Source organism: Apteryx mantelli, chromosome 21 (assembly GCF_036417845.1).
Source record: "Apteryx mantelli isolate bAptMan1 chromosome 21, bAptMan1.hap1, whole genome shotgun sequence".
Lineage (NCBI taxonomy): Eukaryota > Metazoa > Chordata > Aves > Apterygiformes > Apterygidae > Apteryx > Apteryx mantelli.
The window spans coordinates 7,980,774-8,004,769 of record NC_089998.1 but is presented as its reverse complement, the minus strand read 5'-3'; the positions used below and the strand labels follow the sequence as shown (position 1 = coordinate 8,004,769).

At 37.7% G+C, this 23,996-nt stretch overlaps 1 protein-coding gene across 2 annotated transcripts in view; it reads right to left on the bottom strand.

Annotated features, from left to right (window-relative positions):
- Positions 1–23,996, bottom strand: part of CDK5RAP2 (CDK5 regulatory subunit associated protein 2) — an 83,251-nt gene that overhangs the window by 38,645 nt on the left and 20,610 nt on the right. For both annotated transcript variants that reach the window (XM_067309300.1, XM_067309301.1), the window contains exons 13-18: positions 20,184–20,354; positions 17,412–17,585; positions 10,547–10,644; positions 7,494–7,624; positions 5,774–5,889; positions 4,171–4,299 (exon numbers count right to left, since the gene is read on the bottom strand). In XM_067309300.1, coding sequence (XP_067165401.1) covers positions 4,171–4,299; positions 5,774–5,889; positions 7,494–7,624; positions 10,547–10,644; positions 17,412–17,585; positions 20,184–20,354 — 819 coding nt within the window. The remainder of the gene's footprint in view (positions 1–4,170; positions 4,300–5,773; positions 5,890–7,493; positions 7,625–10,546; positions 10,645–17,411; positions 17,586–20,183; positions 20,355–23,996) is intronic.

The following is a 23,996-nucleotide window of genomic DNA, read 5'->3' as shown; positions in this document are numbered from 1 at the left end:
TACAGTCAATGCAGAAACATGCACATAGTTTACTCACATCCTGGTTACATTCTGGTAGTGTACAAAGAAAGACTGGTGCTTTGGGGGGAGTCCATATATGCATTGTAGTATGTCTTTGTGCAATACATAATATTTTAGGAACACGTTGATTGTAAATTGAAACAAAGGTTCCCAAACTGCTGCTGACCTGAGCCACAGCGTAAAGTCCAACCGTACAGGCAGTTGCTACTTATCAAGCTGAGAGAAATGAGTAAGGGAATCACACTGTGCAACACTTCTGGGAGGCAGGAAAGGCCAGAGCATGGAATCGGGGTTCTCGTGTGACAGTGTGCAGTAAAAGGAAAGAGAGAGGGAGAAGGCATGAGACTGCATAAAGGCATACAAAACCACAGCACAGGCAGGCCTCTGTAGCACCACAGATGGCATCCAAACAACTAAATTTAGGAACCTCTGAAATAGAATCTCAACCAGATTGGACATTTATATCATCTTGTTTTATAGCAACATTTCTTAATCTAATAGAAAAAGATAGTTGTTAAAGATCTCTGCTGCTAGAATCTCCTTAACAGTAGAAACGCGTAAGCATGATGCTAAATATCAGTGATGCCGTGCCTAATATATCTAAACCACAGATAGGACACAGCACTGGCACAGTGCGTTCAAACTTGCGTTAGATAAAATTTTTAATTTTAAAGCACTAAGGCAGTAATATAGCACTGTTGTGTATAACACTAATATTTTGGCTGACTTGGGCTAAAGAAAAATTACCCTAAGACAAGAAAAACAGAATCTTGAGCATAGTTACAGAAAAAGCCGTAAATCGAGATTATAGGTACAGAGAGTTTTAGACGATGCACAGGAAGGAAAGAAACCGGTGTCTGGAGGTCACTGATGTGATATTTATAGCTTCGATGGATATACAGTGCAGTGCTAAAACTTATGACATGAAAAGAGAAACCTGCTTCCCCAGTATCACATGCTGGAAAGTCTTAGCTCACAGCACGTCAACCCAATTGCAAACAGAGTTCTGCAGGGAGTGTTATTTTTACCTCCTAAGAACACTGGGAGAATGTACCAGTGGGTTGGTCGTTTGCTTGTTTTTTAATTGAGCATGCATAAAATGTGCGTGCATATGTAGGTATGCATATATATGTACATATATAGGGAAAAAATGAGAAAAGCCATTTCATCTTCCAATCACTAGCAGTATAAACAACTCCAAAGGTTTTATATGTGAATTTAAAAATGTAGAAACTGTCTGGTGCAGCATATTAATATACTTGACTTTTAGTATTAGAAATGTATATTCCAAACTAGCTTATGACTCATGTTTGAATTATTTTTCTGTTTTCACTCAGAACTTGGTTTTCTAGGACAACACAAAGTAAAGATAATCTGAAAGCTGGAGGAAGACATGGAAAGAACTGCGGTACATAGCAAGGATACGCATGACAAAAGAATACAATTTGGCTGTAACCACTGGACTTCAAAAGCACCACATTTACTCACAGGTTTTTTAGGCAGAAAAGAAAGGAAAATATTAGCTACTCTAAAAAAATTGTTAAGGTTTAATCTTCAACATGAAGCTTCAGGTCAAGCCCTACCTTTGTGTATTAAAATTAAACTTATTTGTGCTTATAACTTATCCACTCAATGCAACCATTTTTTATGACTCAACATTTTCTAATGTATGCCTTTCCCAGGCCAATATTCAGCTTAATAACTGATGTTTCTTACAAAGAAACTATTACTTAAGACCGACAGATTATAGTACACTATTACAGCAACTGACTGCAGTTTGAATCTTATGGTCTTATGTCTGAGGGGCTGAAAGGAAACTTTCTGTGCTCCAAGGAATACAACCTAATGTTTAACAAAATATTAAAAGAAAATAAGGGGCTTAAGGCTAGAAAAAAGTCTTCTGAGAATAAGCTGCCTGTTTAAAATACTTCCTTGGAGACTGAAAACCTTGAGAATGTTTTTCCTAAATGAGCCACTGATATGCTTGGTTTGCAAAGATCCCTGGAGCCCCGAAGGCTGAAATCAGTGAGGCTGCTTCTTTCGGAGAAAGCAGATGTTCAGAGGACAGCGCAAAAACAACCTTTTTCTCTCCTCCTTCTTCCTCCCTCCCAACCTGAAGCCAAGAAATAGACTCCTAAGGGCTGTCAGACCTTTAGGAGGTGCCCCGCAGAGGAGCCAACACGCACGCTTATCTGATTTGCACTTCAGCTTCACCAAGGAAAAGAAAGATGGGCTCATTTTAAGAAGGACCCGAGAAGGAGACGTCCTTCTGTGTCTGTTCAAATGCCTCTCCTAGCACATATGTTAATGTCACCTCAGCACTACCTGCCAAATTCTAACCCAAAATACACACACAAAATCAGATCTTAGTCTTTTTCACGTTGGTTATTTGCGTGCAAAATACGCTGTTTCACAATCCCATAGCCCCGAAACTACATTGCCATTTATTGACAGACTAATAAAATGGTCCCTTTTAAACTAAAAGCATTTAAATGCAGATCATTTAATTTTTGAGCCAGATAATCATTCTGGCACAGGCTTAAATACCATATTTTACTTTTCTCCTTCCTTTACCCGAAGTCTGAGTTTTTAATGTATGGGTCATTTCACCAGCTTCACTCTTGATTATTCTAACTAATCTCATGTAGACAACTACGAGTACAGAGCCTATATGTTCTTTTCATGCTGAGACAAATGCAGGAGGGCGCAACATCTTGTCATGATACTCTTCGAACAGGACACCAATTCCTTCGGTATTAAATAGCCAATCAGTGGGGGTACAGCACCCTCTGCAGGATGACAAGGTAAATTACTAGGAATATCAGGATATGGAAAAGGGCATGCGCTCCGAAACAAATTGCCCGCAAGCTTTTCAATGCAAATCTATTACAATAACATGTAAATTTATTATTTTAATAAAATCCATGCCACCCCTAAAGGTCAATCTATAATTTACAACATACTTCAATTAAAGGTAACATGAGTATGTATTAAATCTGAAAAGGCAAGAATATTTTGTGACTTTTGACAATTGGTCCCAGGGTATCTGCAGCACTTATGAAAAAGGTCATTGCCCTTTTTCCAGATGCCTGCAGAATAACCTGTCCTGAAGAAAAAACATCAATACAGTATTCACGGTTCTAAAATTAGTCAAACCCTGCACATAACAGAATCAAACTAGTCAAAATTTTTTTCTTGTTCTTTCCAGTTTAATTCAAGATAGAAAATAAAAGCATCACCATTATCCCTTTTATTTTTTTTACCTTCCTATTCAATATGTGCTGTACAAGAATGATGTAATTGAACGCAAAAACTGCAACATAATATAAAGAGAAGTACTATCAGCCACATTTCAAGTAATATCTTACAAGCTAGAACGTTCACTAGATGTCTACCATAGCCTGCTGATTATTAATCACACATAACAAGACACACAGGGAACCAGCACCCCAAATTCTTCTCAGTAGAACTATTTTGCAAAGACCTCTTCTTCCTTACAGCTTAAGTAGTCTTAGCTTTGGGCAAAAGAATGAAACACCCAGCAACAGGACTACTTCCTTGCATCTCTCAGCAATCCACCGCAACGCTGGCTACTCCTTCATACACTTCTATACTGTACATGGAAGCACAGACATGCTTTAACGTGACCCAAAGTGCTATTCTTTGTTGTTTGGCCATTGTGAGCCCTAACTCTTTTGTGGAGGTAGGAGGAGAGGTGTGCAGAGGAGGTAAGATTTAAACTCGTACAGAATTGGACATAGCATGAGAATGACTCCTGAACAGAAGACAAGTAGATATTTAGTAACAGCTAAAATGTCATGGAAGATATTACTTTCTTTGTAAAATAAAATTAACTCCTTCCTCCCATTTCAGTTTACAAAACAAATACATCACAGACCCAATTAATATTTTAATGTGAATGTTGTTACCTTAAATTCAACTAAACACATCACTGAACACTTACACTGAGTCTGATTCTCTGCTGTGCTAACCTCTTATAGTCATTTACATAGTTAATTTTTAAAGTTATTATAAGGAATTAGCAAGTTAAGCTCCTAGGGTTTTACACATTCTGCATTGGCGTGAGTGATTCCACAAGGCATATTAGAAATGACAGTCAGATTCAATACTTTATCACAGAAAACATACCTCGCTCCAGTTTAAAATTTTTAGTGCTTCCTTCCCTTGAGAACATGTTGTACAGAGTCCAAGTTGTTTTTTCTTAAGCTCTTGATTAATTGATTGCAGATCCTTAACCATCAAAAGAAGATCAGTAACCTAAATAAGCAAAGAAAAAACAATGAAAACTAGTAAAATCCATCCTAGTATGAAAAAAATGGTGATGTATAAATCTCTAGGTAAATCTAAACTGCAGAACTTGGAAAGTCTGGCCTTTTCACAAAATTCTTTTAATGTTACCATATATGCTCATGAGACAATCTCTCTATATATGAAAACATGATCATATATTTGGGAGTTAGCATTCAAGAAATCTGAACTTGAATGACTGTAGTTTCAGCCTTCTTATTAAGTTGAGGTGTCAAGTTTCTTAATTCAGCAGCAAGAAGAAACTTCAGGGCACCTCACACAAACAGGCTGATTTGAGAAGAAACATTTTGGTGCAAGGGAAATTTGAATTACAGGGACAGAGTAACATTCAAAAACATTCTGTCCTTGTATCTGTAACTCCCTTTATAAGCTGCTATCACTCTGTGGAGTTTCACAGACATAAAATATGTACCAGAGTAGAGAATCATGAGCAAGGCTCTTGAACAGTCATTAGTGTCACAGACTAACATAGTAAATCAAGAAGGCAATGTTTGCAGAAGGAGGTAAAATCTTTTTATTAGACCGATTAATATATTTGGAAAAAACAGACCAGCTTTCAGGCATACAAACCCTTTTTCAGTTAAGAAATGGTTCATTGACTTCTTTTGCTAAGGAGCATTCCCAAAACCACTAAAGGGAATATATTTAGAGATAAAAGGGGCATAGGCCAAGCATGGGACTGAGACAAAAATCTGGATTTTTTTTTTTTTTTAAATCAACACCTGTTTGGTGTAAGGCAAACTGATCTTCTTTCCTTAAGATTATCCATCTCAAGAGTTTGAATACCTGCCTACAGTTCAGCTGGCCATGAAAATGAATCAGAGGTCAATGCACAGGATGAGCAGTCAGGAGAAAGAGTTTCTGAACTCCAGTGCTGACCCACTGTATGACAATAGTCTGCTCATTTCATCTCTGTGAGTTTCAATTCTCCTTCTGCAGAATGGTGACAATATTAATATACCTCAGGGGTATTTTATAACATGACACATTTATCAAAAGATCTGTAAATCCTGAGATGTAGTGTGCTGTACAGAAGTATAAATTATATTCACCACTACCACCTTCATGATTGATAGAGGGGCATGAAATATGCTTTTTAGGTTACTTAATGAAAAAACTTTTATTTGGAGTTGGTATACTTCATGATGACAGAAATATGTTATTGGGTCTGAAACTTGAATCCTGATGTCTAACAATCCTAAAAATTTTGTAGTAACCCAGCTTTCCTTCAGTTGACTCTGAAGCTCATGTATTGTAACAAAAAATAGTTAATAAAAAGAGGATCACAAACCAGAGATGAGAATTTCCAATCCTTTCAGAATAACCCAACCATACCTAAATGATCAAAATTTTATAAGACACAAACTATAAATGAAGCAGAATTAGGCCATTAAAAACAGTAAAGAATAAAACAGATGAATACCTTTTTCTTAAGTTCTTCAAGAGACAGATGGTCTATATGTAGGCCTAAATGATCTTGCTCTCCTAAACAAATACTCATATAAGATGTTTGATCTCCACAAAAAGATAGCGTTTCATCTGTCAATAAAACCAAGGATAGGAATTGTTTCAGAAACTCTGTTTGTTTGCAGGGAAACACAGCATAAAATGCAAAGATACAACTTTTCAAGTAAGTGCATACTAGTAAGTCTAGGGGAAGCCAGTTAAAATTTTCATTCCCCAAAATAAGCTTTCTGTTTAGTTGAAATAATTTTGTCCTTATGTTTCTTTCCATTTCTGACACCTAGACATGCCTTATTTTTTGTGGTTATCAGCATGAATTGTGAATGCAATTTTGAGTTATAATTTGCATATTTAGCATTACAATTAGAAATATTTTTAGGAAGGAGAAATAAGGCATGAATAGTTATTCTGTTTTAGTCATATTTTCACGAACATGAACTCAAAGTCTCAGAGGAAAGAGCCTGGTTAGACAAAGTTACTGACTTTATTTTGCTTCTGGGTCAAAAGATGGTATTTGTTGAATAGAAAATAGCTACTTATTCATTTCCTTTATAACAATATGAATGACTTGTTACTTGTTTCAATAAGCACCTGTTCATTTACAATTTGGATGGCAATTAGTTCCATAAATATATCTCATTAGGTAGGGAGAAAGCATATTAGAACAAAGAAGAGACATCCAAATTTTACTCCCAGCTCTGACACTGATCCCATGGCAGCTGCAAGGCCCAAAGCTTCACAAATGATGAATAATTTTCAGAGCCTCCATTCCTAGGTGTTTCACCTACAACCCAAGTGCCCTTGAGAACTGGACCCAGGAATATTCACAAGTCCCTTTGGCTTCCCCTGGCTGATCATCATCTCTGTGCCTTTGAGGTTGGAAACTCTGAAATGGCAGAAGTCTACCTTCTGTCCTTTATGATCCCTGTAAAGGGAGCGATGCTAAAATTGAAAATCTAAGTTGAAAGGGGTAGGTGAACAGGCTTTATTGCTATTATACCTCCCCTAGAGAAGAAAACAGGTACATCTGTACAGATGCAGAATACCACCTTTAATGGTGTCCATTTACATTCTGCTTTTCTACATCTAAGTATATACTAAAAACACCTCCAAAGAAATACAATAAAGAAGCTAAAAGGTAAGTTATATTTAAAAGCTCTATTATTTCTGAATAAATTACAAAATAAAAAAAACTTCTGGCTAATTTTTCCTTCTCTGAAAATACTTCTTGTGCTAGAAGGAGTCTAGCCATTTCCTGAGATGCAAGCTCTTCATCAAAGTATTGCAAGATAATTAAATTCCATGGTCAGGAAGTGATCCCACGGCCACAGACTTATTCAAAACTAGGAATTTCTGACTTCTGCAGAAAACGGTAAATTCTATGGGTACAAAATTGTAGGCAGCTCGAAACGACCCCTGGAGTAGAATTGCCATAGAATTACTAGCATCTGCTGCAGGGAAAGAGAAAAGCTGTCCCTCTGTATACGTCCTGATTGCTCAAAGACATTGTTACAAATACCTCCAATGATTTTCAGTACAGAAAGCAGACAAGAAGTCTTTTCACACCTCTATCTACTCTCAAACATTTCTTCTCCATCACAGCAAACTGACTGTAATAAAACCAGTCATTTTTGTGCAAAAAGTTCAAGAAAGGGGCTGAGCTACACATATATACAGACCTTGTCGGTTTTTAACATCCTTAATTTGATCTTCTAAGACCTTCTGCAGATTCCGATTAGCTAAAATATCTTCTTCTAGTTGTTTTCGCAACAAGAAAATGTTGTTTAGTTCTGTTTGCAAGCTATTTATACTAAAGAAAAGCAGAAAATCAGAAATTAAAAAAAATAGATTTCAACTGAAAACATTTTGTTCCGCACCTCAGCATCTTTTATACATCCAGGTTTCCATAAAGAGCCCATTTCACACTAGCCATCACTCTTTTCCATCACAGTTTCATCATTTTGATGCACAAAATAAACAAATCCCTATATGGCCTTTACATATATACCCCTTCCTTGCTGTTTTGAGCCGTGTTGCTTGTAAATCAGCTTAAACACAATACATACATTCTACTGGCCAACTTCCGTATAACTCTCTTTAAGGAAAATCAAAATGACTAACTTCTCAAAAGTATGCCAGAAAAAATATCACTATCACATAATACCATGGCTCTGTGTAATATTTTTCAGTTTGCAGACAGCCTGTAAAAATTATCTTTTAAGATCGAAATTGTCTCAGTGATCTCAATGGGGTGTTAAACTCCAAAACTTACACATGACAATTTGTCAACATGAATTAAATCTGTAAGCAGCTCTTTTTCCAAGGTAGCCACTGAATGTGCTTACTTGAGCATTACACACTGCCCTGCAATTCTCACAGTGTCAACACATCTAGCTGTCCCCTACCTAGGGCTTGCCCACAAGCTTCAACAACATCTACAAGACAGTTATGGGCAGTCCATAAAAAGACCTAAGTATATGAAAAAAAATGAAATTTTAATAATATGAAATAAATTGGTTTTGATATCAAATAAGTAACAAGGTGTTACTGAACTGATTGCATTACTTATTTTCACATTTAATTCACTCAGAACGTCAGTATTTTAATATAAACTAAGCTGCTGTAGAATTTCCAATCCACTGCGCTGAAATGCCTGAGCATTCAGAAATCTTTCAACAAACTTCAAACCCATCTTACAAGAGACTACATGGGAGCACACGTCATACTTGCATAAGAATAACAGCATGCTGTAGAAACACATTAATTAAAAGCCAGCATGTATGAAAAGATTCTCAGTCTGTCTTCTGACAAGTATGCTGTTGTCAGTGTTGCTTGCACAAGAAACTATTGCTTTAACCAACTCTCCCTCACTCAAGAATATCTTCAAAGAGAGAGAGATCTCTTAAATGCTCAGCAAAAATTAAGAAGAAAAACAAAATAACACATTACTAGAAGTGAAGTAAGCACATTTTCTCCTCTTCACGAATTAAAGCTTTCATGACAAAAAGCATTGATTCCCTGCTTGGAGAGACAAGAAATGTCTCAGTCCTGACATCAAGCAGGTTATTTTGAAAAATAACCGTTCAGTTTGCTTAAAATAAATAATGCCTAAAAAAAGACATGTCAACAAGGAAACAGATGTTTGCCTAAAATGCATTTCACTGCTGATGGCATTTACACAAATAAGAAAGCTGAACTTCTCTGCAGGCTTGGTTTATCAGCTCCCCAGAACTTTAGGCTGAGGGTCCAAGTCTGCCCTGATGATTTAATGGCATGTCTCAGTCCATAAAACTACGCGGAGGAGAAATACGAAGACTTGCCTACAACTTCCAGCTCTATTATTGAATCACTGTGCATCCGCTGCAAGTCGCTGCACCCTGTGTAATTCACAGTTCATCCTATAATTCCCTATCTGGAAAACAGAACTAATTGCCCTGCTCCTGCTCCCACTGAAGCTAATTGGAAAACTCCTGTTACCCTGAGGAGGCACAGTCAACTTTGGTTATATTTTGAAAGACATTTTAAAATCTATGGAGAAAAACTGTGATATCCGTAGTAAGTTATTTTGTTGTTGTCATTATTATACAGAGTCTTGACATAATCACCTTACCCACAGAATGTGTTTCAGTGATAGAGGACTCTTTCTATGAAATCTCAAATCAAAACTGGCTTCTTCCTTTGTTTGGTGATTGTTCAACAGAAAGCAGTGAAAACAGCCATTGCTCTTTTCCTGGAGGTAAGAAATAATCTCCATATTCTGACCTCTATTGCTATTTCTAATGAAACAGATCCTATTATCTAAAATAGCTTCTGAGCTGTGGCCAAGCACAAGATGGCATTACTATTAATGCGCTTAATTCAAATACCAGCTCTTTTCTACTTTAGTGCTACTCACTTTATGGTTTCCAACTATAATGGTCTGCACACTGACTGCAAAAAACAAACACATTCCCACAAAGTTGGCAGGTATGAACCATTGCCTTCAGGCAGGAAGAGTTAGGAGCTGCCTCCCAAATGCTCCCAATACCTAATTAAAATATTTATAATTATAACAGTAAAAGTACATTTTTATATAACAATTATATTTCTTCTACCTAAAGGCTAAGAATTTTATTTATCTTACCATAACGTTCCCCCCTCAACTGCCAAGCAATAATAGGATACAAAGTAGGCCACAGATTTCTGTGTGTTCTTTGATTTAAAAAGGCTGAAAAACACTAGCTCCTGCCTCCTAATACACTTCTGAATGCTGTACATTGAAAATACACTATGCAAACTTCAATTATTCTGTTTTGTTTAATCTTCTCCAAAACCATACTTGCTTATATTATCATCATCATTCTCACACTGCCATTCTTAAGGTATAAAAGGATTATCTGTATTTTTAAAAGGAAGAAACTACGGAAAATGGAGTTACTTTTTCAAAATGTTTCAGCACCCAACAGTTCACTGTGGTTCAACCCTTTCCTATGTTCCATTGAACAAGTCCCAATCTCGATAGTCTCCTTCCATTTCCAATTGCTAAAGGAGAGGAGAGAAAACACTGAAAATAATTTGTCAACGTACAAAAATATTTCGTCTCTTTTAAGGAGACTGCTATGGCTAGTTTACACCTTATTAACAATCGCCCCATATCAAATAATTACCACGCCAGTTAAATTGCACCTTTTTAACAACTTCTGACTCAGCCCTTTGTGTTTAAAATATCCAGCAAAATAGAAAAAGTACTTACCTATCTGATTCTTTGAAGGTCTTTACTAGAGTAGAATAAATATTTTGCTCCTTTCTTAAAGCAAGGATCAGCTTTTCATATTCAGATTCTTTTTTTTCCTACATTAAAAAGAATATATATTAAACCAGCAATGTAATTTTTTAAGTTCGCTGTCTACAATGATATGCACATCTGTGTCCTAAAGCAAAGGTGAAAGAAGTAGAAGTTCAGACGTCGCTGAACCACCTCAAAAGTCACTCAAGTAGTTGCTGCCCACCTCAAGAGCCCAACATGAATCTGGAAAATATCCATGCTACTTCAAAAAGCTGTTATTAAAGGAGGTTAATAGTGCTCCATTATTTACCTACCATAAGAAAGTAACATATCTAAACAGTGGTTCATTATTTTTATCACAGTCTAAAAAGAATTTTTTGCCCCAGCATTTTCACTTTTAAAGTCTACAAATTAATGACCCAAGAACAACCTGGAAAATAGGTATTTCAGAGAAGAGGAAGGAAGGGAAGGAGAAAGGAAGGAGAAAAGACCAAGCTCCAAGCACACGCTTTAGAACACTGTCCTAACAGTCCCCTCCGTACTTTGGATAAAATTAACTTTCTTTAGGGGAGCGGTTTCTGCAAATTCTGTCCCATTTCTGAACAAAAAGGATTGTAATGAGCCAACAAATAAAGGATGAGCATGTCAGATACATATTCATTGAGTCAGCTTTCTAAATAATCAGCTGGGTCACAACAAGTCACGTCACTTGTGCCAAGAAAAGAAAATCATTTACCTGCAGTCTTGCTCTCAAAAGGTATATTATTATTATAACAAACCAAGACTCCTCACTAAGTGACCACTGAAAGAACCCAAGACTTTTTTCATTCCAAAACAAACAGTCAGCCAGTTTTTCAGTAGGAGGCAAAACTGCAGCTTTTTAAATGAGTATTTGCTTGCAGCCATTACAAAGAAATATCAAAGAAATGTTCTGCTCAGAAGAGAAAATAAGTGGAGCATCTTCCAGATATCTATAGGAAATTTAGATTTATTAATGTCAGACACTATCTTCTGCCTCTGTTCAAGAAGAGTAATAGACCCTGCTGCTCCTCTCAGTTTTCTTTTCTGACCAAAAACTGAAAGAAAGAACAAAAAAAGTTCCGTAGCTTAGGGGGAATGTGTATGGATCTAGTGTGACAAGATAACTCTAGAGAACAAAGATGAAGTAATTCTATTTTCTCCATATTACAACTTCAAGATTGGAAACTAAACTCTCAAGAGATACTGAATCATTAGTAAACAGATCTTTAACAGGGAAGAAATCTATACCCAGGAGTTTCAAGCAGCTGTTATTACAGCAATTGCAATTCCTAAGCAAGGAATTGCAACAAAAATTCAGCTACGGTAGAATCTTGCTAATTCACACTAATGATGCAAAGACTCTATTAGTTTGAAAAATTCAGTAATCTGCAAAGTAAGCCCTACAAAAGCACAGACAACTGTTGTTTACTTTTAATTATTTATGCTCATCCTTCAACAGTGCTAGCGAACATATTAGGTAATATTTTGCAAATGCAATCAAGTTTTGATCAAATTATTCCTATTAAAGTAATCTGTATATCAGATCTTACTACAGAAAGAGTAGCTTCTACCACCTAATACTACAGATTCTTTGAGGAAGTGACCCTGTCTTTGTACACATTCATCATGTTCCCAACCATAATCGTAGCTGTACTCTAACAAATGTTTCCAGGCTCTAGTGCAATTTATATATTAAATGCTATCTTACATACGGCAAAACACTGAGCTTAATACCAAGGTTTTTATCAAGATGAGCATAGAAGGAGCTCACAGTGATGAGTTCTGTTGACTGAGTACTGAGAAACACAAAGGCAAACTTAGACTTACATAGGTGATCCAGAGTCCATTAACAAAATATCTCATAAAAACTTTGTAAAAAAGCAAATATTACAGCCTGAGTTAAAGAATCTTATCAAAGTACTGGAATCTCAGCCTTTCAATAGTCACTAAACATAAACTACAGAGATTGCAATTTAATTTGAAAAAGCTTGATCACTGACTGTGACACTGATCAATGACATAGAAAGCAACAGAAAGAGGCAAATCTTGACTTACATTAGATGGTTAACAGTCTGCTAAAAGTTCTGCTGAACTTTTCCATATGTCTGATATAAGCTTTGCAATTATTACTGAAGGCACTACAAAACTGTATCCTAATTAAAAGCTTTTTCTGAGCCACCGGCAAAGTAATGTCACCCTGAAGACTGTATGGTACATAAATTAGATGACAGTTGCCACCAATTTTTCAGGGTCTATGGCTGCTGTATTAGCAAAGCAGTGCTACACAGAATCATGCTCTGGTTTCTTATGTTTCTTTTGGAATTCACATGTTAATTTAGTTTTACATTTGCACCAAAATCTCTGTAACCTCACAAAATCCTCCCAACTCTTTATTTTCTGCATTAGGAGAAAAAAGAGCTATTTCTGAAATCCAGATGTGACAGGAGCACAAATCAGGACTACGGACAAATTGTTATGACCTCTAAATTCAACTAGCTAGGTAGAGGTTAGCAAAATCATGAAGTGTTCTGATTTTTCAGAATGTTTCACGAATAATAAGGATGAGAAGAGGAACATCTCTTTTTTTTTTGGTACATTATTACTGTCACTTCTAAATAAAGTGTAGGACTGAATTATTCCAACCAACTCCCCAAAGGGACACAAAACATAAGCCAGCTCTGTAACTTACATAAACCATAATGCTGTGGGAGTTAATGAAACATTAAACCTCTTGACACATGGTGTGAGGGTAAATGTGTTAGAGGAGATAGCTGCAAGACAAGCAGGACCATACTGCAGTGAAAGATTTATATTCCCATGACAGGAGGTAATCCAACGCATTAAAGTGCAATATACTACTGCAAAACAGCAGTGATAGAAACCTAAGTTATTTTCATTAAAAGGTTTCTCAAATTGTAAGCAATGGAAATAAAAGGTTTATAGCTCCACAATAGGTAACTTTTTGGCAAAGTCACAAGAATATCCTGTTGTTTCACCGAATACTCTCCTGCTTGCAACAACCATCTGGGTGATATCAAAATCTCTGAAGATGAGTGGATGAATGACTGACAGAAGGCTATAACCTACATCTCGTCACCGATTCAGCCACCCATCCATCAGTACCAGAACCTGGCAGTTTCTTCTAACACTGCACTGAACTACACCTATGTTCTCTCATAAACGAAACAGACTCACTAACAACATTCAGATTGTTACAGATCACCGAGTTATAAACCTAGAAACCACAGAAACGTCACAAAGCTGATGGGTCTGAGCAACTTATGGCCCTTCTGCTAATACAGAAATGGTGAGATACACCAACCACATCCATTCCCATCACCAGACCATGTTCATTGTAACAGGTAAAAAGCATCACGTTTAAAGTGTGTGAAGACACAGGTTGCAACAAAAAAAGATTATCATTTTCAGCTATAAACTCCTCTCATCAAATCAGAAATTGAACTACCTCCCTGTTTATATGTTCACAACATCAGTTTCAAGAGATGAAAGGAACAACTGCAATATACTGATCACAATTTAATAGATAGGACACTTGTATTAAAAGTAAGTAGTCACCTACATCACTTTCCATAGTAACGACGACTCGGCAACAACGTTCACACTACCTCAATTCCAACAGTTAAGACATGTCTTCAGTACTGCAACAATTGCATCAGTTCCAATTCTCAGGACCCACATCAACTGCAACGCTCTGGCTACATCAATAACTTTGGTGCATTGACTATAATTCTCCAACTGCAGCAAATTAAATCACAATTGTATGCACACAGTATTCTACAATTCCCTGATCGCACAGTATTAACTCCCTAACTACTGGAGTAATTATAACCAAAGTCAAATAATGTGCTGATCATACAGGAATTACAAAGTGCCTTGTGTCTGCAGAAGCATCAGATTTGCCTTGTAGTCTATCAGCTAAATACGCTTCCTATTCCAGCCTCAAGTGGTATATAAGCTCACTTGCTCAGACAGAGACATCACAGAAAGGCTATATTACAGCAATTATAATCATTTTGTTTACACTTACAAAAATCAATTTAGAATTAAAACTCTCACCACTGTGGCTCTTTACTGCAGCATATGCTCTGCGCAAGATTACATGTAGAGTATAACAGAGCCCAGAAGCACAACTAAAGGATTGAGCAAGAGCTGCTTTTCCAAATATTGCTGCTTTTCTAGATATTAAAGTGAACAGCACAGGTCTAAAAAACTGTGTTAGAAATACACTTGCCTAACAAATGCCTAACAAATGTTTTGTGGGTAAAGGAGTATTGGCAGTGAGAGAAGGGCATTAGGTGCAAAACAAACAAAAGTTTTCAAAATTACATGAAGTCTGCTGCACTTCTAAATTCATCGGCTGTAAAGCCCAGAATATTTCATTCGAGACTTCATAGATACCCGAGTCAGCAGTTGCATGACTAACCTAATTATCAGTCTCTTGCACTCTCTCTTTTCCTCTCTAGCCCATGACTGTGGCTCAAGAATCCAAACTTTAATTAGAAACTGTCATTTATCTTCCCCAGCCTGGCCAAGGCACCCAGCAGAGCTTTGGATGTTGGTTGCTTTAAAATTTATCTTTACATTAAAATAAAGTAAAAAGGTATCATGAAAGAGAGAAAGTTCTGCATCTCTCAATTCAGTTTCTTCAACTTTAAAGATCAGTGAGGCCAGAAGAGCTTGGTTTCTGTTCTCTCTGGTGGGGAGGACCCAGCTGTGCGTTTGTTGAGAGTTGGTGCAGCACTGTAAAGTCATCAAAGAGTCCAAGGCAGCCAATGAGAGCACAGCTCCGGATAATCTGTGTCCAAAAACTTATGATTAATATGCTGAAGTGGGTTCTTACAGGAGGTGATCTTATACAGAGGTTGAGCTGGGAGGACAATGGGTTGTGATTAGGTATTGTTCACAACCACTAAGTGAACCAGCAACAGAGAATGGATTGTGATTAGAAGGTGGATATTGGGTCATTACCATGCATGGCTTCGCTTGCCACTGTTCTTTTTTCTGGTTATATACCTGGATTGGAAGTGGGGTGAAGAGAGGAAAGTTAGCGTTTGATTTTCATTAATTCTATATGATTTTCCATCACTCTCAGGTTCCCTTCCTTACAGAAGTTATATGAATGCACTGCAGTTTGTTTTATGGAGGTAAAATTTCTACCTAACCTTTCGCAGACCTTATTTTCTCTGTAAGTACATTAACATATACTTTGATATACTTTGCGCTAGATCCGTGGCAAACAGCGATGCAGTTCCTTTGTTCTGAGCTTGCCAAACAAGCTCTGTGTCTCAAAGAGGTCTTGCATCTACCTTTTTGTAATAATAGTGTCCATAACATATTAAGCGGCTCATCACAAGCGTTCATAATGTGACACAAGATACAGTACTCACATTCCCTTTGCCATTGCCACTTCATTTTAAATTTCCTTGAGAAAAATCTCATTAATGACTGACATATTATTAAGCAAATGAAATAGCTCCCTTCACCACTAGGAAGTGCTATTCTAATTCATGTTACTTTGCCTGACACTCTTAGAGATCTTAATATACTAGGTTGCAAACAACAGGGGAAAAAAAAAAGAAATGTAACATATCTTCAAAAGTCCTTATTTGTTCTCTAATCTGTACACACTAATAAAAAATACACTGATGGACTCAGCAACTGATTCAAATCCTTCTCACCATTACATCACCTTTTTTTTGCTGGTATAAAAGTAGAAAAAAAGGAAATAAATCTATATATTAGGACTTCATACTTTGACCTCAGGTTTTGAATACTAACCGTTCTTTTCAATTTGTGCCACCCAATAAAATAATGGGCATGCAGTATCCACAATTTTTTATATTTATATAGTATTTTATTTCTTCTCTTGCTTTAAAGTACAGTTTTGTTCTTGCCCTAGAAACATACTCATTTCTCTATATTTTCTATTCCCAAGCTCCATTTACCTCCTGTGGTCACTAGCTCAGTGCAATCTTTCCTCTTACCTATCAGAAGTACACAAACTCTTCTGCACCTCTCTTCAGAAGCAGATGCTCTCCCATTTGGGAAAATATTTCTATCATAATGACTACAAACTCTACCTCTTTACGGTAGGCAGGCAATATATTTTACATGCTTTCTGACAGTAAACAATGCATCGATGCCATGTAAACTCAGAGCACAGTATCATGCACTCTCACGATGCCACATAATACTACCCTTGTACCCTTTTAAAACATTTGAAGCCAATTAAAAATATAGGACAAAATTAATAATATTTATTATAATTTTGATAATACAGAATATTTTTGTATAGGAGAAAGAAAACAGTCCTGACTTGATTTAATTTCAGTGTTTTAAGACTGGTTTATACTGGTTAATTGAGTTACAGTCAGATTAGATTACTATAGATTAAGTCTTGGGCTACGAATCCACTGGGGGTGGGGATAGAAGAGACAGATCAGTGATGAAACATTTAAAATTTCACTGACTTTTAAAGAAAGAAAACATTTATCCCCTCAGTCCTCTGTCCTTCATGATCCGGCATTTTCTGGCAAACTTTCAAAACACATAATACACAGAGTTTCTGCTAGCAATACTGAGGTCTTTGTGCTTATATCTATTGTAAGAGAAGCCATGAAAAAGCTTTATTTCAAATGAGATGGTACTAACCTGAAGGAAAAACTGCCCCTTGCCACGCGGATGAACTATGATGAATCTGAACTCACATCTTTGAAGCCAAAGTCAAAATTCTCACCAATTTCAAGTCAAAATATTTCTCTGCAAATAGTCACAAATATATCAAACTCACCTCTAACTCTCTGACTATCTTGATGACTGACTGCTGAGACTGTACAGCATATTTTTCCTTTATTAAGCCCTCATTTTTCAACTCAAGTTCTTCATTGGCTTTTAGAAGGTTCTTGTACTTATTAAGAAGATCCTGCAATTCTACATCCTTTTCTTTAATTGCTCCATCAAGTTTCTAACAAAAGAAAACAGTGAGACAAATTTACAAAATTTGCCCTAGTTTTATACTGCACAATAAACAAACAAAAGACGGAGAATATCCAGTGATGACCCTGCACATGCTCTTTATATACTTTGCAAAAGAAGAGCCCAACTTAACATAATAGGAATAAAAAAAGACCAAAATAAGATCTGGCCACCATCCAACACTTCTAATACAAAGAAAAAAAAACAAAAAAGAAAAAACATTCACAGAATCACAGAATCACTGAGGTTGGAAGGGACCTCTGGAGATCATCTAGTCCAACCCCCCTGCTCAAGCAGGGTCACCTAGAGCACATTGCACAGGATTGCATCCAGGCGCATTTTGAATATCTCCAGAGAAGGAGACTCCACCACCTCTCGGGGCAACCTGTTCCAGTGCTCTGTCACCCTCACAGTGAAAAAGTTTTTCCTCATGTTAAGATGGAAGTGTCTGTGTTTCAGTTTGTGCCCATTGCCTCGCGTCCTGTCGCTCGGCACCACTGAAAAGAGTCTGGCCCCATCCTCTCGACACCCTCCCTTCAGATACTTGTACACATTGATAAGATCCCCCCTCAGCCTTCTCTTCTCCAAGCTAAACAGGCCCAGCTCTCTCAGCCTTTCCTCATAAGAGAGATGCTCCAGTCCCCTAATCATCTTTGTGGCCCTTCGCTGGACTTGCTCCAGTAGTGCCACATCCCTCTTGTACTGGGGAGCCCAGAACTGGACGCAGTACTCCAGATGGGGCCTCACCAGGGCTGAGTAGAGGGGGAGAATCACCTCCCTCGACCTGCTGGCAACACTCTTTCTGATGCAGCCCAGGATACCATTGGCCTTCTTGGCCACAAGGGCACATTGCTGCCTCATACTTAACTTGGTGTCCACCAGCACTCCCAGGTCCTTCTCCGCAGAGCTGCTTTCCAGCAGGTCAACCCCCAACCTGTACTGCTGCATGGGGTTATTCCTCCCCAGGTGCAGGACCCTGCACTTCCCTTTGTTGAACTTCATGAGGTTCCTCTCCGCCCACCTCTCCAGCCTGTCCAAGTCTCTTTGAATGGCAGCACAGCCCTCTGGCGTATCGGCCACTCCTCCCAGTTTTGTATCGTCAGCAAACTTGCTGAGGGTGCACTCTGTGCCTTCATCCAGGTCATTGATGAAGAAGTTGAACAAGACTGGACCCAGGACTGACCCCTGGGGGACACCGCTAGCTACAGGCCTCCAACTAGACTCTGTGCCACTGAGCACAACTCTCTGAGCTCTGCCATTCAGCCAGTTCTCAATCCACCTCACTGTCCACTCATCTAACCCACACTTCCTGAGCTTGTCTATGAGGATGCTATGGGAGACAGTGTCAAAAGCCTTGCTGAAGTCTAGGTAGACAACATCCACTGCTCTCCCCTCATCTACCCAGCCAGTCATTCCATCAGAGAAGGCTATCAGATTGGTTAGGCATGATTTCCCCTTCATGAAGCCATGCTGACTACTCCTGATCACCTTCTTTTCCTCCACATGCGTGGAGATGGCCTCCAGCATGAGCTGCTCCATCACCTTTCCAGGGATGGAGGTGAGGCTGACTGGCCTGTAGTTGCCTGGGTCCTCCTTCTTGCCCTTTTTGAAGACTGGGGTGACATTGGCTTTCTTCCAGTCCTCGGGCACCTCTCCTGTTCTCCATGACCTTTCAAAGATGATGGAGAGTGGCTTAGCAATAATGTCCGCCAGCTCCCTCAGCACTCGTGGGTGCATCCCATCAGGGCCCATAGATTTGTGGGTGTCAAGTTTGCTTAAATGATCTCTAACCCACTCCTCCTCCACCAAGGGAAAGTCTTCCTCTCTCCAGACTTTCTCTCTTGCCTCCAGGGTCTGGGGTTCCTGAGGGCTGGCCTGACCAGTAAAGACTGAAGCAAAGAAGGCATTCAGTAACTCTGCCTTCTCTGCATCCTTCGTCACCAGGGCACCCACCCCATTCAGCAAAGGGCCCACATTTTCAACTGTTAAATCTGAGGTTATGAAAAATTAAGCAGCATTTATGCATTAAATCAAGGAACTCACTTGGTCTCCAGGTACACAGAGCAACCTCAACTACTACTACTTTTTGCATGGCTAGTTGAATGCCTCTGTACACTTCAGGATTTTATCTCCCTCTATAGAAGAATGTTTGGGCAGGAGTTTGTTAGCATTCAGGCAGCTCCTTTCTCATATATCTCACTTTGAAGGGGCTTTTTCCAAAAAATGAGAAAATATTCCAGTATCTACACCTATTCCTCAACATCTAGTTTCTGCAGAACAAACTGAAAATCATAGATACTTCAGAGCTTTTAAAGTATCTTGCCACAACAGTGAAAATTCTAAATAAGCATTAGGAAAGCTTTCTTCCCCCTCTGTCCACGTTTCATAAAACCCTAATAAGAAATCTGTTGACTGCCACACATCTCTATAATTATATATCTATTCTGCAAATACAGTATTATAAAATGCAAAGGATTATCATCAAAATCAACAGTAATTCCAAATATAAATGGGATTTTGTAATCATTCCTCACACAAAAATCAAATGATAACTTTTCATTTTTCATTTCAACTTAAGTCTACCTACCTGAAGCAATAGATCCTTTTGATTGACATTGTCTGTTAGCTGCTTGATAACTAGTTCTTGGCTCTGCAACTTCTGATTGCTTTCACTCAAAAGAATATTGTAATGATGTTCAACCGCTTTTTCTTTCTCAGTCATTTCACCGTGTAATTTCTCTAGCTGATTTCTAAGGTCCTAAAAAAAATGAAATTGATTATTTAGCAAATCAACTTAAAAAAAAAAAGAAGAACTTAAGAGTGACAACCCATGTTATTAGTTTAACTTTCCATTGTTTTAAATTACTTATATCACTGAATGGTCTGGAGAATGTATTTAAGCCAGTGCCTTCCTCTTGGCATCCCATGAATACAGATAAAGAAAGAGAACTTTTGGATGAGGTGTCAGCACTGTCTTCTATAAATCTAAGCCGTTATTGTTTAAATGCTTTTCATACAGAATGACTGGACTCCAAAGCTGCGGAGAATACCATGCACGTACGTGTTGTCACATCAGAATGAACACACGCTTCTGAATCAATTTACTCCTTTGCTAGAAATAAGAGAAAATTGGTTAGGGGTAATTCAGTATGTCATTTGTGCTTTTTCTCATCACATCATGGAAATTTTTGCACTAACACTGCATTACTAGTTACTCTTACGTCCAAAAAAAAGTCAGAAATGGTAAAACATTTTGAGAAAAGCACAAACTTCAAACTACCAATCATGAGCGAAAGATCAGTCTGGTGATCAGAAGTTGTGAACAAAACTTAGATCTTGTGTTCAATTTCCGACTCTGCTAATTACTTCCCGCATCCCCAAGATTAGGTGCATCACGTCTGCGCCTTAGTTCCCCATCAGGGCATTGTGCATTTCTCATCCCTTTCATTTCTAAAAGATATGAACAATCTCTTTCAATATTCATATGAAGCAGCAAGTCCAAAGGACCCTAATGGTTGTAGGATCAACTACGACTGCTTCAAGGTAAAAAGCAGTTGCTTCCTATTTTGCAAGTAATGCACCTCACATGGACTATATCTTTCTTCTTCTATGTATTCCTACAGATCCTGTCTCATTTCACTTGAATATCCTCCATCGGAAAATGTGGCCATCTGTGGGGTTTGAAAGGCTGACTACCTGAAAAAGCCTTGGGTTCCAAGCAAATATTAAATAAGTCCTATTCCTTACATTTTGCTACTAACTGGGACAATTATTAAATAAATGGAAGTATACAAGAAATTGTTAGCATATGTTATTAATAGACAAATTCTGGTTGCAGAGTAGAAAAGCACAGAAGCACAGAGCAGTAGAAAAGTTCAAAATAGTAGATGTGGTTTGTCAGAGCTCTACCCTTCCAGCTTCTCTGCCACCCCCCCCCTTTGTGTCAATACAAACTTGCCCTTTTTTTCCTGATTTGCTAGAAATCTCAACACTACAAAGTGAAGGAGGCATAGATCACATATAAAATGAAATCACTGTATAAAATTTTACTTTTCAAGAAGATCTGGAATATTTGCTGCAAGGATTGTGCAGAAAAAGAGAAGTAGAAACCTACAGCAGAAGAGCTGTTGTCTAAAATTAAAACATACAGAAGACTTTGTAATATTTAGATTCTTTGGGTCTGAAGAGAAGTTTAATAGAGCCTACATCTTAAAATACATTTGTTTTCATTTTATTTCCAAAAGGGCCCACTTGTGAAGTATTGTTAGCCTTTTAAATAGTTTGCGCATATGTTAGTCACTTATTACATTTACCTCCACTGGGATTTCAAATGCCATTGTTGTTTGCTATTCAAAGTACAGGGAAATACTATTAGTGACACTTTAATTGCAATCTCTTTACAAACTGTTTTATGTCCTTTTCTTAATTGCTTTGCTTCATGCAGGTTCACATCAAATTCTAATACTATTTAACTATTCAGTGTTTTACTTCTGTTCATTTTGCACGTTAAATACAAATTGTTGTTTATACTACCTTCTTGTTTATTTTCTTAATTTTAGCTTTGTTATCAGGATTCAGCTAAGAAAACAGTGACAGCTCCCAAAAACACCATCAAATGTTATTCAATTTCAAAGAACAAATAAGCTTTGACCCTCAGTTCTGCAAACTAATAAAGGTCTTTTTTTTTTTTTTTAAATAATCAGTAGGACTATTTGCTTGCCTAAGAAAACTGAAGAACTGCAGAATCAGACCCAAATTTTGTCCATATATACACACTCTCAAATGTATTTCTATTTCTACCCAGTTACTAACTATAAATACAGACTTCAGTGTAGAGCAACTCCTTTAGGAGATAGCATAAGATCTGATAACTGCAAAGGCTTTGGGCTTCAAGTTACAGAGCTCTTCTAGTGGGTCACATCAAGTCTATTCACATACAGCGCTTGAACTGGAACTGAAAGACCAACTGCAGTGTTACGATTTTCACGCTTTTTATTTTTACATTATGTTTTGATACTTTTACTTCTCTGAGAGGCTTTCAGTGAATCCATCACCTATTAGTAGGTAACTAGACTTTCAAGAACCACTTGTGATCTGTCCTATAATTTCAAGTGACCAATACTCTGTGGCTTCTCTTTATGAAAGCCATAAACAGCCTTGAGAAGCAAAGATGTAGGCACATATACCTAGAAAAGAGATCACTGCAGTAACAGCCCTGCACCCCCTATTACCTAATCTCAGAACAGGTCTAGATGTAAAATAATAGCACTTCTTAGTGTGCACTGCCTGTCAAGTACAGAGACTATGCTTCTGCCTTTAAGCAGCACAAACATTACGGTTGGGTTTAGGGGACAAACTGGACTGACAAAGCATATGAATTCAGACAATGTCAGAGAGCCTGCGAGAGACTTGCATTTTGCAGATACTTTGCTTCTACTACTTCTGCCCCTAAAGTTCCCCAAATCCTTGCCAAAACAAGCTAGTGTTGAAACTGATAATTATTTTCTTTGTGTGAGCCAGAATTCTGTAACACACAAAACTATCCATCACTGTAGCAGGTTGCTTGAACTTATTGACCATTCAAATTGTCTGGGAGAAAAACTATTGCTTTCTATACATTGAGTTGCAAGCAAAATATAGTACCTACAGTTCTCAGAGCATAAACTTTGCAATTCTTTCTGCCAACCTTTCTCCCAAGAGACTTTCCTATGATTAATGATAGTTGAACTAAGAAAAATGAATGTGAAGCACTATAATGCAGAAGATTGGAGCAGATGCCTCCCCCTCCTTGTCAGATGGAAAACAGGTTGGTGAATAATTAAGGCATGAAGTTCCAAAACCTCCCTCTCAGGCTAAACTACGAGTAGGAAGACTAAGTAATAAATTCTGCCTAATGAGTTTTTCTGCATTTCCCCAACCAACTGATCAAATATGAATACCTAGTAAGTACACTTTAATTGTCTACATTTATGCCTTGATAGAGAAGAGTTACTAAAAGTATGTAATCAACTGAATTTGAACACATTCTTTGATCTCAAGTTTCACTTAAGAAATCTCTTATAGACACAGCAATATGGTGGATGCAAGCAGCATTAAGGATGCTTATTCCTCCTCAGCTGTATGTAAGAATGTATGCCCTAAGTTTGTTGTTTCAAAGTACAAAACCATCCAGAGCCAAATGATGCTGAACTACTGTTTAACAACAGCTTCTAGAAAGTACAGGACAGAGAGAAAGAGTTTTTGCTTTTTAAGGCAGGGCACCCACCCATCCCTGGGCAGGGGCACTAGACCAAGAACATCTATTCCTGTTGTTCCAGGAGATTCATAATACTTCAGCATGGGTAGTGATTTGGATGAACAGCTCCTCTGCAACAGTCTTAAGTAACTTAGTTTAGCCTTC